This window comes from Arachis ipaensis, chromosome B04 (genome assembly GCF_000816755.2).
Source record: "Arachis ipaensis cultivar K30076 chromosome B04, Araip1.1, whole genome shotgun sequence".
In the NCBI taxonomy this organism is placed as follows: domain Eukaryota; kingdom Viridiplantae; phylum Streptophyta; class Magnoliopsida; order Fabales; family Fabaceae; genus Arachis; species Arachis ipaensis.
In genome coordinates, this window is record NC_029788.2 from 19,340,211 (window position 1) to 19,358,771 (window position 18,561).

Here is an 18,561-nt window from a genome sequence, read left to right on the forward strand (position 1 = left end):
GAGAGAGAGAGAGAGAGAGAGGAAGAGGGGTGCCTCGTCGCCGTCGCACTCCGCCACTATCACCGATGCTTCTGGTTCTCGCCGCTGGTCCTCCTTAGGGTTCCCATTATGTTTCTAATTTGTTTTGCTTCTGCTTTTAATTTCTTATGATTCTGATTTTATTGTTCGTTATTTATTCTGCTTCTAATTTGATCTTTGATCTCTTTGTGTTTTGTTCTTCTGATTTTTTGTGTTCTGATTTCTTTGATCTTCTGATGCTTTACTAGTAGAGAAAAGAAGCTGCAATGCACACTATATTTCTCTGAGCTTTGTATATCTGAGAAAACAAAATCAATTTTTTGAGCTTTGTATTTTTTTATTCTATTTTTTATGTTTATTACATTAGTTGTGCTTCTGATTTTATTGTTGTTGTTGTTGGCGCTGTAATGAAGAAGAAGAAAAGGAAGAAGAGATGCTGCTGTGATGGGAAAGAAGAAAAAGAATAGAAACTGGGTATTTTGGTGAAGAAGGAGAAGGATATTTTGATCCGAAAGATAGCTTTAAAATTAAGTTAAACCTTAGGGACGATTTTGTATGGAAAAAAAAAAGTTGGGGACAAAAAAATTTTCGGCCAATACCTTAGGGACCAAAATCGTACTTAACTCTAGTAAGTATTTGCACAAATATTTCTAATTGTTTATGTGAAAAATTTTATATTAAATGAGAGTTCTTCTATCTCTTCAAACAACACTAGTTTATTCTCTTCATCATCAAAGAATGGATTTGCATCCTCTAAATTTTGGATTTTACTTGCGAGGGTAAAGTGTGATTCCTTACCTTTGCACGTTTTCTCTTGGTTCCACCTATGAAATAAATTGTAAGAAATCACACTTTATCCTTTTAAAATTCAAAACTTAAAGGATCCAAATTCTTAAAGAATGATAATAGAATATAGTACCTATAAATTAAATTAATATCTTGCATGATCAAAAATAAATATGATTTTATTTATTTAAATTATTATTTTTTTGAAAAATAGTTTAAGATTTTTTAAACTCTTTAGGACTATTTTGTACTCTATCTTGGAGATAAATAGATTTATTTTAAAATCTTAGAGACAAAAATGTCTAATTTTAAAAACCTCAAGACTGGATAATTACTCAAAGTCATAATATGGTATTACCTTATCCTATCATCGTGCCTCATATGGTGTGTAATTTCTTGTACTTCCGTGGAGTATGAAGATTGAAGAACGTATTTTCTAATTTCTATTGATCATTTATAGCTCATTTTGTGCTTATCATGTATCATCACCATATTATAATGTAAAACCGAATATAAACTGGGCAGAAAGATACAAATGTATCATAGTCATTACTCATTAAAGTAAACAAAAATGAAAGGAAATGCATTGCACCGTTTAGACATGTCTCCAAGTTTAGGCACTCTTTCATTGTAGGCCTTATCTCCTAGTTAGCTCCTAAAATAAGTAATTTCTCTCCAAGCTCCATGTAAGTGCATCAACTTAAAACTTCAAATATTCATAGATATGTATCAAGAACGTGTGTCTTTTAGTACCCTTGAGGCCTTGAATATTCGGTTCAGCTTGAAACAACCTCAATGCTTATCAAATATTGAAATTTGTAGCATAACAGTCTTTTCAAGAATTGCTAATGTGCCTTGCTATTTCTCATGCATAAATTTATGTTATTAACATACAATGAAGAATGAGGAGAGAGAACCCTGGCAAGTATGTCGAACTCGAACAGGTGTTTCTAATTTGTTAACAAGATTTTTCAACACTTTTCAAACTAATGGAAACAGAATGAACCTACTTTTAATAGAAATGCTATTGGATTTAAACTAAGTAATGTGAAATTAGTAATTAGAAATTAGCATTTTAAGTGACAAGAACAAAGCTGCAACTTACAATTAGGAAAATGGAAAAGAAAACCAAATGACATATCATAAATAATCCTAAGTTGATAAAATATCTTCACCTCACTACTGAGAAGTCAACCCTCTGTTCACCTGATATCATTAACTCCTTCATTTGATACAACAGAAAACATAAGTCAGGGGTAGTTGTGGTGCTCTTAACTTCTTACGGTGTTAAGATATGGTTCTCAATAGAGATTAATTGTATGTTCTTAAAGCATATAAACTTAAAGTCCCATATTAGGCAAGCCTTATCCATATATCTAGGCTTGTTCATTCTTCCAACTCTTACAAAACAACAACAAATAACAGAAATGAAATAGATAAAGCAAAAAATAAAATAAATACTACACTTAAGAGATCTAGCCAAACTTAACAACAATCTTCTCCCACTAAGTGGGTTGGCTACAAGGACCAGATAAAACAGTAATACACAACCAAACTGAATTCTCGAGTTCTTGCAGAGAGAATTTTCAGCAAACCCACATTGTTGATGAAGGGGAAACCCATAGTGAACATGTATTTATGGTTAAATCTTGTCACTGTTCAAAGAAAGGTAGTTGACAAATGTAGAAAGAATGCATTCGTTACTTTGTTTTTTTTTTTTTACCTCCCTTTTTGAAATAGAACTCAATCGAAGGAATCAAATACAATGCATGTCACATTCTTCTCAATGGAAAATCTAAGATCTAAAACTGAAAGGAATATGAAAAGCATTCAATGTCATCCATTCTAGCTGTCTAACTCTAGAGGTTTACACAGGTTTATATCCATGAGAATTTCTTGCATCAATGAATTTACACAGGTTTCTCTATGTGGCATTACAGATTCTACTCCTTTCCTATTTCATAAAACAAGAAATACAAAAATGCTAAGCGAAGTGCACTTGTTAACATGCCACAACAAACACAAGCAACCAAGATGAGACTCTTAATATTTGAGGCATAAGAGGGTGATTACCATAACAGTGCACCAAAAAATCTTAGTGAGACGGAAGACAGCTTCATCATTAATCATTACATTCTTTTCTCTTATGGACTTGCTCTTTTCCTAAATTAGCTTGATACAACTTCAATAGATCGTCAGCTTCTTTCTCATGGCGGAAGATAAACTTATCCAAGAAGATCTTTTCATTGCACCTAAATATTGTACCCAAGCCCAGCTTCCTGCCCAGACCCTTAGACTGCAAAACTAGAATAACAGAACCCCTCGGAATAATCCGCCTTTTCAAACTCATGGACAACACCCAGGGATTACTAGATATAGAAGAAGCTGAATAACCCAATCCATTCACCAGATAATCCATCATTGCTTCAATCTTGTCATCCGAGATGACAAGACACCACGGATGGTTTCTAAATGCTGCAAAAATATTGCCATCGGTCCAACCCCACTTTCTATAAATACCTTTCCTTCTTGCCAATGAGGATTTTCCTACGGTTACATTCACATAAATAGCCACAACAAATTGAAACTTGAAGGGATCAAACTTCATCTCCTTAATTTCCTGCAATACCTCCTTAAACCTCTTAGGGTTTGCCTTCAATTGGCGAGGGCAGTATTCTATTAACCTAATAACATGTGAAATAGGAACTCCTGCTTCTCTAAGCAGCTTTATATTAGGTTCTACATATATTTTAAAGTCATAGAGAATACTGGAATTACGCATAACAGCTTTGATGAGCTTGTCCCTAGACGGAAACATGTCATCGAAGAAATCAAACGCGGGAGCTATCTGAACCTGCACGCTTCGGATGAGGATCAAAGGGTTATTAACAATGGTCTTGCATATATCAGAGGTAGAAAACCCTTTGGACTTAAAAAAATCGATTTTTGGCTGCAAAGATCTCTCGGGACTGGCTACGAGTAACTGTGGCATGGACTGGAGGACTCTGAACAGTGTCGTTTGGGATAAACCAATGTTCCTGAAGAACGCAATCACTGTGTCTGGCCTTTCGCTTGTTTTGAAGCTAAAGCGTTTGGAAACGGAAACTGCACGTTCTGGTGAGAACCCGCAATTTCCAACGAGGTATGAGACAGTGAAAGAGTTGCCTTTGGGTCTTGAAGAAGAAGAACGGGTTGAGAAGAGTCTCAAAGAAAGCCATGGCCATGGATTGTTGATGGAAGCAAAGTGTTTGGGTAGAATGAGAAGTCGAGACATTAGAGTGATGTAATCAGGAAAACCCTAGCCCTGTTCGTCCCTCTGGAAGACTGGAACTGAAAGTTTAAAGTTTAGAGCCGCGAACTATCGATTAGAATTCACTAAAAAATTATATTTTTTTATTTTAAAATAAATAAAAAAAATGAGTTAAACGTTAAACTATTCTTTTAGGTAATATTTATTTTGAGGTACTGAGACAGAAATTCAAAGATTAAAAATCAGTATCATTTTTATTGGTCCAAAAATTAGTACTAAAATTTCAGTTTTCATTTTTAAAATTTTAATATTTCAATACCTCCAAAAATAAAGACACAGGACACTAAAAATTTGGGGCCAAAGAATGATATTTTAACAAATAATTTTTTCCAAAATACCCTTATCCAATTTTTCACCTTCCTGATTTTAGCCAAACCCAGAAAATCTCTTCCTTATTTGTTATTCTCTTCCCTTTTTTGCTGCTCGAAGAACGACTAACAGCGTCGTTGTTGCGCGTTGTTGCCAGTTGACACTCTCTTCCTTTTCGAATTCTTTCCTCTCCTCTTTTCGAGATTCTGTTTCTGTTTTTGTAAGTATTCCTCTTGTGACTCATGAATCGCCATCCTTTCCTTTTCGAATTCTTCCCTTTCCTATTTTTGAAATTCTATTTTTGTTTTTGTGAGTATTCCTCATGTGACTCGTGAACTGCCATCCAGGAGGCCTGGGTCTAGGGTTTGGGGACGTTGAGGAGAAAGTTTTGAGAGAATGGAGAGGGATTCTAATTGTTAGGCTGCTGGGCGTCAATGACGGTTGAAGTCCTGCATTGTTATGGCGATGGCTTGTGGTTGTGGGGTTACGAAAGAGATGAAGAGGAGTGTGAGAGCATGCAGTGATTTCTTCCATTGTGGTTGCTATTGCAGGATGTGTGGGTTGATTTCATTGTTTTGAAAGTTGGGGTTGGTTTTGATGATGTTGAAGAAGAAGAGGAATTAGGTGGGTTTAATTAATAAAGGTATTTAAGTAATTTTATTTGTTTTAGTCCAATATTTATTTTAAAACAGATAGAATATTGAGTCATAATTTAGTTTTGTACACTTTATTTTAAACATAATACAAAAATTTAATTTAGTTTTTGTCTTTCAATCTTTGTCTTTCAGTTTCTGTCTCTCTTCTAAACACTATCTTAGTATATTAAAGTCATTTCAAATCATGGAATTGACTTTCAAATAAAGATAAATTCTTTTCTTAAAAAAATAGAATTCTTTTCTTACACTCAAATACTTTTCAAACAAGTTCAAACTGTGACGGCAAAAAACTCTAAACAACCTCTCACCGCTATTTCGAAAGATGGCTAGTCCCTCAATAAAAAAAATATCATTTTCATCCTTTAATCTTAATTTTTGTAAAACTGATTAGTCTTAATCAATACTTTTTCTGTTTTAATAGAATAAATCTACATGGCATGTTAAATTGTTGATTTATCTGTTAAGAACTAATTAAGATTGACAAATTTTTTTGTTAGGAGTCATGTTGTCCTTTAGAAGTAATTATCTTTCTGTTATTTTTTTGTTGTTATTTTAAATACCAATGTTCTGAAAACCGGTTCGAATTGGCCGGTCGAATCGTGAACCGAACCAAAAAACGAATCGGTTAATAATCAAAACCGCAAAATCCAAAAATCAAAGTTGAACCGACGAACCGGCCGGTAACCGGTCGGTCGAACCGAACCGTGACCGGGCCGGTTTTTTGGATGGCAACAAAACGCTGCCGTTTTTAGTTGCTGAATCCCTAAATATCCAAAATCCTGAGATCCCTAATTGCCTTCCCTTCTCTGCTTCAGCCTTCACTCCTTCAGTGCTTCTCAGTTCTCATTCATCGAGCAGGTTTCACTGAGCTGCTTCCAAGTTCCAACGCCTGACTCAGTCACTGTCACACCGTCACACGGGTCGAGCCACCGCCGTCGAGCCACCGCAGAGCCATTCGAGAACTGAGAAGTGAGAAAGCTTCACTCTCACACAGGTCGAGCCACCGCAGCAGCCGTCGCGAACTGAGAAGGTACCTTCGCTGTCTCCCACCGCCTCATTCTCACTCTCCCTGTTGCATGTTCTGTTGAAGCCTTGAAGGTGCCTTCGCTGTTTCCCACTCTCCCTGTTTTATTTTTCTTTGAACTGTGTATTGTGAAACTGTGAACTGATTCAAGATTCAACTGATTGGAGGGAGCTAAACTGTACTGTGATTATTGATTAGTGATTACTGAAACTGAACTGTGATTCAACATGATGAACACCGAAACTGTATTGGATTGTATTATTATTGCTCTGTTGTGTCTGTTCTGAAACTGATTAGTGATTTTCTGAATGTGAAATCAATCAAAGAAATTGATTTTGTGTTGTCGAAATTATTGCTAAAATGGGTTTGTTACTCTGCTGTTGCTGTTTTTTAATTTATGAGTATACTATTTTTGAATTTTTGTTGATAGATTTATTGATTTCAGAGTTTAGGGTGATTATTTGTTGCTGTGTTTTAATTTTAAACCAAATTGATGCTTTCAAAAAATTAACAAACAGCATATGTCCCATGTTATTGAATTAGAGCAAGGAAATCATGAAGATGATGCTGTTGTTTGAGGTCTTGGGAGTGCTGTTGATGATGGTAGTGTATTTCTCTTACGCAGAAGACAGTGGTTCAAGCCACTCTCATTTCTAATATTTTTTAATTCATTCTTTAACTGCAAAATTTGGTTTCTGATGCTTTTTAATGCTAAATTTGATTGATTCTGTGGATATTTAGACACCCTTTTGTTTATGATTCATGGAATTGAGAATTGGATTGTTTGGTACTGCTCTATCTGTATACTTGTTCTATGTCTTGGTGTTGAGTCTTACAAATATTCTCAATTACTTACAGCTGTGGTTTCCTTCTTGAATGAAATTTTATTTTTCCAAAAAAAATCATAGAGGATTAGGATTGTGGATTTTTTAATTGAGTGATGAATGTAAAGCTGAAGATGATGATGACAAAAGTGCTTGGAAACATATATTTTAAGAGAGTTTAAAAAAATTTTTGAGTTTGTAAATTGATAAGATCATATAGTTTTAGTGTGTTTATGTATATTTTATTTATTATTTTATTATAAAACGGTTTTTTTCAGTTAAACCATGGTCGAACCGGTTGAACCTGAAAACCAGTAAACCAGTAACCAGAACGGTTCGATGACCGATTTGGTTTTCAAAACTTTGTTAAATACATTGACTAAATTTATTATGTAAAACTAAGAAATATTAGTGATTTTTAAATTGTTTCTACTTATAAAATTTAAATGGATGATATATTAGTGATTAACGAGTCACATAAACAAGAAAGATGTCATTAATAGGGGGACTAACCAATTTCATGAAATTAAATATCAAGGATCGAAATATTTTTTTTTTAATTAGAAGTCTCGTAGTCTTTCGAAAAAATTATCAAAAATCGGAATGAGTATTCACTCAGTTTAATTTAAATAAAAAATAAAAATAAACAAAAAATTTATTACATAAAAATTATGTATAAAAAAATCAGTTATGAAATTAATATTTTATACCATATTAGATCAATTGTATAAAACTCTATGAATTAAAAAAATTGATATTTTTTATCTTTGAAATTTGGTAAAAGTTTTAAAAATATTTCTAAGTTTTATTTTGTTTCAATTTTGTCCCAAAAGTTTTCTATTTGCATCAAATATACCCTTGATGGCTAAATTTTCAAAAAATTTAAGACTAATCTAACAATAATGTATAAAAATTATACTTGATTTGCTTGTATTGAGGATTGTTCTTGTAAAATTATTGTTGAATTGGTCTTAAATTTTTTGAAAAATTAGCCGTGAGGGGTATATTTGATGCAAATCGAAAACTTTCGGAACAAAATTGAAACAAAATAAAATTTAAGGATATTTTTAAAACTTTTAACAAACTTCAAGGACAAAAAGTATACTTTACCCAATTATTTATAGTAATAAATTTTAATATTTTTTAATAATTTTAATTTTTTACGACAAATAATTATTTAATTTATTTTTTAATTTTTTTCTTAACAAAAAATAAATTTACTTAAAAAAATGTGATTAAAAATAAAATAAAAGAATAATTGAATAACTATGTACTGTAAAAAATTAATATTATTAAAGTTTTTGTGTCCAACGTTTTCGTCTTATCTAAGTCTCTAACGTTTAAAAATTGTCTCAATTTTGTCCCGCCGTCAATTTTGCTAACAGATCCCTAACGGCAGAACAACATTGAGCCACTTTTGAAACGTTAGGAATTTAAATAGGACGATTTAAACGTTATGGACAATTTTGAGACTTATCCCAAATGTCTGGGACGAAAACGATACTTTACTCTTATTTTTAAATACTCTTTGTTAAATAAAGGAATGATAATTTTTATTAATCAAGTAAATTTTAATGTTTTATTTTGTTATGTTTTATACTTTTATATGAGTGATTAAGATTTAAAATGATAGTCAGTTAATCAGGTTAATTATATTTTTACAAAGTTTTCAAATGAGTTAAATTTATTTTTAAAAAAAAAAAAAAAAACTCATCATTCGCTACTTTATTTATGAAGATAATTAAAAAATGAATTATAATTTTTAATTAATATATTTTATTTATTATCTCTAATGAGTCATTTTTTTAAAGAGTGTTGCATTTTTTATTTTACATTTACCAGAAAAATTAGACACCAATAAATTATAGATATATAGTTTAATAATAAGTGAATTTTCAAAATAATATTATATATAAGGGTAAAGTATACTTTTTGTCCTTCAAGTTTGTTAAAAGTTTTTAAAATATCCTTAAATTTTATTTTATTTCAATTTTGTTCCGAAGGTTTTCAATTTGTATCAAATATACCCCTGACGGCTAATTTTTCAAAAAATTTAAGACCAATTCAACAATAATTTTACAAGAACAATCCTCAATACAAGCAAATCAAGTATAATTTTTATACATTATTGTTAGATTAGTCTTAAATTTTTTGAAAATTTAGCCATCAAGGGTATATTTGATGCAAATAGAAAATTTTTGGGACAAAATTGAAACAAAATAAAACTTAAGAATATTTTTAAAACTTTTACCAAACTTCAAGGACAAAAAATATACTTTATCCTAAATAATTTTAATAAATTTTAATCTTTTTTTCAATAATTTTAATAAATTAAGTAATTATTTGTCTTAAAAAATTGAAATGATTGAAGAGAAAATTTTTAATTTTTTTTACGACAAATAATTACTTAATTTATTTTTTAATTTTGCTCTTAATAAAAAATAAATTCACTTAGAAAAAATAATGTGATTAGGAATAAAATAAAAAAATAATTGAATAATTATTTATCGTAAAATTTGATATTATTGAAGAATAAAATTAAAAATAAAGTTTAGCTAAATTAAATATTTAAGAATTTTGATACATTAGAGATAAAAGGTACAATTTATACTTTATTGTATATGTATCATTTTTTTTCTTTTTCGCAAATTTATATACTAGTCATTTTACAAATATTTTATGATGGGTAAAAATTTTTAGGAGTAAAATTATAAAACAAAAATTATTCAGAATGAAAGTAATGTGATTAAGTATAATTTACTTAGATGTGATTAAAAAAATTAAATAATTATGTGCCGTAAAAAATTGATATTATTGAAGGATTAAATTAAAATTTATTTCTACGTATCATTTTTGTCCCAACGTTTTCATCCTATTTAAGTCCCTAACGTTTCAAAATCGTCTCAATTTTGTCCCATCGTCAATTCTGTTAACAGGTCCCTAGCGGCAGGACAACATTGAGCCAATTTTAAAACGTTAGGGACTTAAATAGGACGATTTAAATGCTATGGACAACTTTGGGACTTACCCCAAATATTGGGGACAAAAACGATACTTTAATTCAAATTTACTACTCCAATACTTGGTCTCAATTTAATTAAAATTTCATATTATTTTTAATTATTAAATTAAGATAGTATTCAAATGACAAAATTTTATTAATTTTCTATTAAAGTAATACCATTTTTCTAAAGGAAGATATATTTTATTTCGTTTATCAATTTCAATACAAATTTCATTCTGTTTCGGCCCAGCCCAATAGCGAATCGGGCCTGGATACTAAATCGACGACCCGACGAATCTCCCAACCCGCGGATCCCCTCCTTTCCAGCCTGACTACAGCACCTGCACAGCTGGAAGGAAGCTTCCAGGAAGGAGGATCTACTCCTATGGGCCTCCCTCTAGCACAGACTACATAAAGGGAGGGCCCTACCCCTCCCCCAGGTACGTCACCTACTCTAACCCTAATAGCCGCCTCTGGTACGGACACTAACTTGAGCGTCGGAGTCCTTGCAGGTGGCCCCCCTCTGCTCCTTCACATTCTGTCAACTCCGAAGAGCCTCGTCCGTCTCACCCTCAGGGCTCATCCAGGCCAAGCATCCAGCGACCCACCTAACCTCCACATCCACTGGACCAGACCCGTTCCGGACCTGAGCCACCGAACATTGGCGCCATCTGTGGGGATGGATTTCTTATTAGGCCCGATGGACGAGCACGAGAAGGAGGAAGCTCATGAAGAGGAGGGAACCCACTTGATGAGTGGGTTAGCCTCCGTAGCATCCTCCCGCGGATACACGAGAACACGTTCTTGCAAAGATGACCTGCTCTCCAACTCTCATGAGAGACGCCCGTTCGGGGGCACGGGTGACGATAATGCCAGAATCATGTAAGAGCTACGCCACCAGGTTCAGAACCTTGAAAAGGAGTTAGCAGCAAAGGATCGCTACCGTCCTAACCCAAGTCCCTCCCACACCCAATCTCTTCCAAGGAGGTCAGAGGCTCGGGGAAGAAGCCCTCGAAGAGATAATAGGCACCGAACAAATGCCCGGTCCCAGACGACCCAGGACGGGTTAGAAGGACATGAGGAGACTCACAGAGAGAGATCGAGAAGAGGACGAGAACCCATCATCATGGGAGCTACCCCTTTACACTCCTCCATCCTCAAAGTTCGGCTACCGAAACACTTCGACAAGCCGACGGACATAAGGTATGATGGTACCCAGGACCCCCAGGACCACCTTACGGCCTTTGAGGCCAGAATGAACCTTGAAGGCGTTGGTCACGATGCAGTGAGGTGTCATGCTTTCCCTGTGATGTTGGCAGGCCCTGCGATCCGATGGTTCAACGCGCTCCCGCAAGGGTCCATCACGGCCTTCTCGGATATAACTCGTAGCTTTTTAGTCTAATTCACCACGCATATCGCCAAGGCCAAGCACCTGGTTAACCTCCTGGGGGTCACCTAAAAAGCCGGAGAACCAACCAAGAAATTTCTTGACAGATTCAACAACGAGTGCCTAGAGATTGACGGCTTGACCGACTCAGTCGCCAGCCTCTCTCTGACGAACGGTCTGCTAAACGAAGATTTCAGGAAGCACCTTACTACCAAGCCCGTATGGACCATGCAAGAGATCCAGAACATGGAAAGGGAATACATAAATGATGAGAAGGTCAGCCAGGTGGTGGCAGCCAATAAACCGTAGCTCACTAACCCCCCTCCCACCGTCAGCCCGGGCCCGGGGAGAGAATGAAAGGACCCACCAAGGAGGGGGGATCAGGAAAACCCTTCAAGCCTTCCCCCGCATGGGAAAGTTCATGAACTACACCCCCTTACGGCCCCTACGTCGAGGTCTACCAACAAATCGCGGACAAAGGCATCCTGTCAAAGCCCCGTCAACTAAAAGATAGAACAAGCGGGAACAAGAACCTATACTGCGACTACCACAAGGGATTTGGCCACAAAACTCAGGATTGCTTCGACCTAAAAGACGCCTTGGAACAAGCCATTCGCAAAGGTAAACTGACTGAGTTTCCCCAGTTCATAAGGGAGCCCAGGAGGAGGGAGCGTGAGCGCTCCGATGAGGGCCGGGTCTGGGCCGTGAAGCCGAGACCAGGGCCTATCGACGGCGCCAACAACGCCCTCACCGTTGTTAACGTCGTAGTTGGGAGAGACGCGCCCCCCAAGTCAAGGTCGGCGACCAAAAAGGACGCCAAAGTCCTAGCCGTATCATTGGGAAGCCGCCGGACCTCAGCCAGGGAATCCCCGAGGATATCCTTCGAACCAGAAGACCAATGGTTCCACGACACCTCGAAAAATCCCCTTATGGTGATCATGGCAAGAATCGGGACCGGCCTGGTCAAGTGGATCCTCGTAGACACAGGAGCTTACTCGAATATCATGTTCAGGAATGTGTTCGATGCCCTGGGATTCAGAGAGACCAACCTAAAAACCCATCAGCACGGGGTCGTCGGCCTAGGAGACAACTTCATAAAGCCTGACGGGATAGTTACCCTCCCGGTTTGTATTGGCGGAGTAGAAGGAAAAAGTCGGTAATGGCGGAGTTCGTTGTCTTAAGGGACTCTACAGCTTACAATGTCATCCTAGGGGAAAACAATTAACGAATTCTCCGCTGTGATAAGCACCAAGTTTTTTACTATGAAGTTCGTTGCATACGACGGGTCCATCGGATCCATCAGGGGAGATTTAGAAACGGCAGTCGCATGCGACAACGCCAGTCTCTCGCTGAGAAAGAAATCAAAGGAAGCATCTAGGATTTTCTTGGCCGACTTAGATGCCAGAGTAGATAACAAGCCAAGGCCTGAACCCCGGGGGGACTTAGAGAAATTTCGAGTCGGGAACACGGAGGACAAATTCTCCTTTGTGAATAGGAACTTCCCTCACAACTCGAAAGAACCCCTCATGGAGGTCATAAAGGCAAACGGCGACCTATTTGCCTGGACCCTAGCCAACATGCCAGGGGTGGACCCTAAATTCATGTGTCATCGCTTCGAGGTAAAAACAGATGTCAAGCTTGTAGCTCAGAGACGAAGGAAAATGTCCCAAGAGAGAGCTAACGAGGTGGCCAAACAGACGGCCAGCCTGTTAGAAGATGGTTTCATCAGGGAGCTTGAGTACTCGATGTGGTTGTCGAATGTAGTCCTCGTCAAAAAAGCCAGCGAAAAATGGAGAATGTGTATCGATTACTCGGACCTCAACAAATTGTGTCCCAATGACTCCTTTCCTCTCCCAAACATCGATGCCTTAGTTAATGCGGCGGCAGGATATCGGTTCCTGAGCTTCATGGATGCATATTTTGGATATAATCAGATACCGATGCACCGACCTGATAAGGAGAAGACGGCGTTCATAACGCCGGGAGGCACCTACTGCTACATGGTAATGCCATTCGGACTGAAGAACGCCGGAGCAACCTACCAGAGGCTGATGAACAAAGTTTTCAGTGATCTCATCAGAAGGTCGGTAGAGGTCTATGTCGACGACATTTTGGTAAAGACTTGCGAGCCAGAGGACCTAGTCGGCGACCTAGAGGCCGTTTTCAAATCACTTCGTAAGCACAATATGAGGCTCAACCCCCTCAAATGTGCCTTTGTCATGGTGGCCGACAAGTTTGATAAACCACTATTTTATGATATATTTTGGACTGAATTGAGTGGGTTTTGTCAACTATTCTCACACTTATTCATGTAAATTGCATGTTATTCATTTCTTTCCTAATTTTGTGCTATGGTTGAAAACATGCTTCCTAAGCCTTAAAATTGTAAATTTTTAATTCTCCTTCATTATCATTCGATGCCGTGATGTGTTTTTGAAGTGTTTTTAGGTTTACAGGACATGAATGGCTTAAAGGATGAAGATGAGGCATGTTAAAGTGGAAGGAACACAAGAAACTAAAGAGCTGAGAAGTGAGGAGCGAGTGCACGCATGGCTGACGCGTGCGCGTGATTTGGAGCGTCTTATAGCGACGCGTACGCATGACCAGCGCAGAAGTTCAGCAACGCGTACACGTGACAGAGCGTCATGTGCTGCACTTAACAGAACTCGCTGGGGGCTATTTCTGGGCTGATTTGGACCCAAGTTCAAACTCGAAAACACAGACTAGAGCCAGGGGTGGAGCTGAGACTGAACACACTTCACTTTTCACTTAGTTTTTAGTTTTAGTTTTGAATTCTAGAGAGAGAAACAACTACTTTTCTCTAGGGTTTGATGTTCTTAGTTTGGTTTTGAATTGGATCTTGAGAGAGCTACTACTACCTTCCATTGGAGTCAATTTCCTTCTAATTTTCTCTTCCAATTTTCCTATTACTCTTTTCCTTTTGTTTATTTTGCATTCACGTTTGGATCTTGTCACTTTTGATTATTATTAATGCATTGATGTATTTTCATATTTATTTTTATTGCTTGTTTGATTCGTATTGATTTTGTCCGTGCCAATTTTAATTCGATTAATTTCTCAGAATTTTACCATGTCTTTTATTTACTCCTATTATATGTTATTAAAAATGACATTCATGTTAACGACTTAAAGCTCCCAACTTAGCTTAGGGGTTGATTAATTGGGATCCCTTGAGTTGTGATACTCAAGTGTTGATCTGTAATTGGGAATTGCTGGCTAACTCAATTTTCACCAACTCTAGTCCTTCCCTATGAAGTGACTAGGACTTGTGAATCAGAGTTAGTGACAATCACTTGACTTTTCTTCAATTGTTAGAGGACAACTAAGTGGAAGCAATGAAACTTTACTATCATACTTGGGAAAGACAACAAGGATAGAACCCCAATTATCTCCCCTAACCAAGGCCTTTTATTTCAAATAAATAACATCTCTTGTTAATTGCTCATTGCGTTAATTTCTAGTTATTTATTTTTCCATTCTCAAACTAAAAAAATATCCAGAAAAATCCTGATCAATAATTTGCATCATTGTGTCAACTCTTTGGGAAACGATCCGGGATTCTACTCCTGGTATTTATTCTTAACTGTGGCACATTTTTAAATTGATAGTGGAAATTTTGTCAGTCAAGACTGTACCTGCAACGCTATTTTTATCAACAATTCTTAATTGGCGTTTTTTCACCCATCAATTTTTGGCGCCGTTGTCGGGGAGTTGCAAATTGTTCCTTATTATTGGTTATTGTAAATATATTTGCCTTTTCGTTTCTTTGATAGTTGTTTCTAGTTCTAGGAGTTTATTTTCATTATTTCTTATTAGTTTTTGTTTTTATTTTCTCTTGCTACTATGAATTCTCACCCTTTGGCTATGAGTTTGGTTCAAATTATGTTGTAGGAATGGAAGCTACAATGAGAAAAATATCAAGGATGGGACAATCAAAGGTGGGAGGAGCCTCAAGCTTATGGACAACCCTCTTGGCAATAACCTCCACCAACATACTATGAGGAACAACCATTTCGTGATGCATACCAAGACAATGGTTATAGTGGACCTCTTTGTGACAATCAACAACCACCACCATATATGAACCCCCTCTTCAACATAGCTTTGAACCACCATACTCAGAAGCCTCTTCCCACTATTCACCTCCATATGACCCTAACCTTTATCCACCACACCAACCACCATATAAACCGTATGAACCTTACATAGAACCACAACCTCAATAGACACCATCTCCATATCCTTATCAAGAAGAACCACCTTCGTATTATGAGCCATTTCTCCCAACAAATGAACCCTCCTATCCACCCCAAGCTCCCATAGATGATACCTTTAGTGTTATTTGCCAAGGGCAAAGAGAGCTTCAAACCACACTTACCTCTACCCTCACTGGTCTCACCTCTACTCTCCAAGCTCTTATATCCCGTGTGGATCCACCCTCTACCCCCAATACTCAACCCTCGAGCTCTGGTGCACTTTTTTTTTCACCCATATCCATCAATCCAAGAGCAATACGATCCCAATTATGTAACACGGAACAAGAGAGAAGGGATCGTCTTAGGGACTTAATGGATCGGGTTCACGCATCCATATTTCAAGAGAAGCAAGAGAAAGCCCAAAAGGTAGAGGTAGGAGAGACCCTTGAAGATGTAAGAATAGTTGAAGAATTAGGGGAGGTTGAATAAGAGGGAAGTTCCATCATTGAAGACAACTGTACACCAAGTGACTATAGGAATCTTGTTGAAGCTTCTTCCATCGGATGTAAGACCAATGTTGAGAAGGAATGTATACACCCTCCAACACATGACTTGATCAATGAGGAAGAGTTGGAAGAAGTTAACAAGAAAGTGGGAATTGAAAAAAGTTGTCAAGAGGTGGAAGTCATCAAGGAGGAGTTAGATTTTGTACTAGAGCAAGTGGAGAACGTCGAAATATTTGAAGAAGAAGAAGTGGTTGAAGATTTAGGAGATGCAAAACCTCCTTGGAAATCTCACATCATAGAGCCTCCTTCCAAGACGTTTGAATTTGATGTTGAGGAGGGTGTATGTGCAAGCTCCAAGGCATATCATGGTTGAAGACTTTGAGGAGGTTGATCATGAGATGGATTCAATAATTGATGAGTTTTTATCTACAATTGAATCCTCTCCCATTGGACTTGAGGAAGAGGTTGATGTTGAAGAAGATTGTCAAGAGGTGGAGATCATCAAAGAGGAGTCCAAGAGAATGAAGCATACATTGGCAGAGCCGCCACCGGAGACACCTCTTCCGAAGCCATCACCATCCGTCCTATCATTCAAGTGGGTAAATCTCTACTCTTTAAGCTTTAATTTCTTGCTTGCATATGGTCTACTTGAGATAGAAGGACAACCTAGAGCTATCTGTGGTTTTAAGAGTAAAAGGGGGATGGTTAGTGTTTGGCAACACAATCCTAGGTTCGTTATGGTTGGATGTTCAAGGTCTAAGTGCAATGGTTGGTATAGTTCTCAATTGATTGGGTCTAGGAAGTTGTTGGGATGCTTCATTGAGAATTCGGATTGCTTGCCACCCGGTTGCAATAATGATGATCAACTTAAAGACGGGTGTAGAAACAAGATTTGGGATCCCGACATACAAGAGGATCAACTTTGGTAACTCAAAGCTTGTGAAGAACTTCATCAAGGCTTGGTGAATTCACTTGGAAATGTTGGAGCTTATTGGAAGTCCAAACGTTGGTGGAATTTTCAAGATGAGTTCAAGCACAAGCCACCATGACAAGGAGCTCACCAAATGTCCAACTTAAGGACTTTAACTAAAAGTGCTAGGTGGGAGACACCCCACCATGGTAAATTCTTTCTAATTTTCCTTTTGTTTATATTAGTAATAAGTTAAATTTTCATTTTTAGTTATGTTTATTTAGTTTAATTTATGGTTTAATTGTTTATTAATTTCTGGCATTGCTAAAACGAAAAAAAATACCACGTGTGCGCATGGCAGACGCGCACGCGTGGAACCTCATAAAATGGACCATGAGAAAACAGTGCTGGGACGATGCGAGCGCGCGGCCTGGACAGAGAGTTGTGCTAGGACCACGCTGGTTGCTAGGCACATAGCCAACCCCACGCGTACGCATCATTTGTGTTCTTTACCACCCACGCATAGGCGTGCACGACGCATGCGCGTCGACTCAAAATTTTGATTGTCCAGTACTCCAAACAGAGAGTTGGGCTGCCACTGTGCGAGTGTTGTGCACGGAGTACAATTCACTTCCACGCGTACGCGTGACCGACGCGTACGTGTCAACCCCTTATTCTGCAATCCACGCGCACGCGTGGACGACGTTTACGCGTCGCGTGATCTTTTATTTTCTTTCACTTTCTTCTCTCCTTTTTTCTTCTTTCTTCTCTTGTTCTTCTTTCTTTCTACCTTCCTTCTTCTTCATTCCTTTCCCTTCTCCTCTTTATTCTCCCTCATTTATTACATTTACATACTTCATTTATTGCATTTTAACTTTGTTGCTTGTTCTTATTTTCTTTTCGAAGTTTGATATTATACTATTGGTGTTGAATGTTCTTGTTCAACTGTTGCATATTTCTTGCATTATTTTGGGTGCTTCTTAACTTGTTTGGTATTTATTCCACTTGCCCTTTGCTTATACTGTTTTCTCACTTGCATGTTGTAGCTACCATGTAGTTGAGAACCTCACTATTATTTGGCATTAGCCCACCCATCTTTTATTTGTTTGCATATTTTTGTTTGTGGGTTATTCTTCTTCCTTTTCCTCTTCTTTCAGGATGACCACCAAGAAGGAAAATGGAAAACTTCTAAATGGGGCGACAAACAAGTCCCTCCGCACAACCTTTTGGAGAAAGCGCATCAGTTGTAGCCACCTATCCGCTTGCACATCTTTGCATGCACCGAGGACGGTACAATATTTAAGTGTGGGGAGGTCGATACCAACTTTCGTGGGCTAATTACTTTCTTTTCAACACCAATCCTTAGTTTTCTTTGTAGTTAGTTGTTGCATTGCATAATAGATTGCATGTGTAGTTAGTTGCTTGCATGTATGTACTACTTGGTTGAAGTGATAAATTCTTTTTCAAGACACTATTTTATAGCATTTCACTAATCTGAATTAAATTTTTTTGTTAAACTTGCTTGAAGAAATTTATTTTGGAACATGGTTTAGAGCTCAAACACACAAAACCAGTGAGATTTTGAGCCTATTTGATTGGTTGCATTTTAT

General features: G+C 37.1%; 1 protein-coding gene and 1 long non-coding RNA gene across 2 annotated transcripts; one reads left to right on the top strand and one right to left on the bottom strand.

The window, feature by feature from the left end:
- On the bottom strand, positions 1,797–4,173 carry LOC107637660. Its single transcript, XM_016341036.2, has 2 exons — positions 2,878–4,173; positions 1,797–2,026 (listed from the first exon to the last, which is right to left on the bottom strand). The coding sequence occupies exon 1, from the start codon at positions 4,076–4,078 to the stop codon at positions 2,927–2,929; it is 1,152 nt and encodes a 383-aa protein (XP_016196522.1). The 5' UTR covers positions 4,079–4,173; the 3' UTR covers positions 1,797–2,026; positions 2,878–2,926.
- LOC110270557 lies at positions 4,723–7,479 on the top strand. Its single transcript, XR_002360196.1, has 3 exons — positions 4,723–4,736; positions 6,255–7,292; positions 7,466–7,479. It is a non-coding gene; the product is annotated as an uncharacterized LOC110270557 (long non-coding RNA).

Bases quoted from the DNA above. Each gene is read 5' to 3' on its own strand.
- LOC107637660 (XM_016341036.2), bottom strand. From the start codon at position 4,078: ATGTCTCGACTTCTCATTCTACCCAAACACTTTGCTTCCATCAACAAT.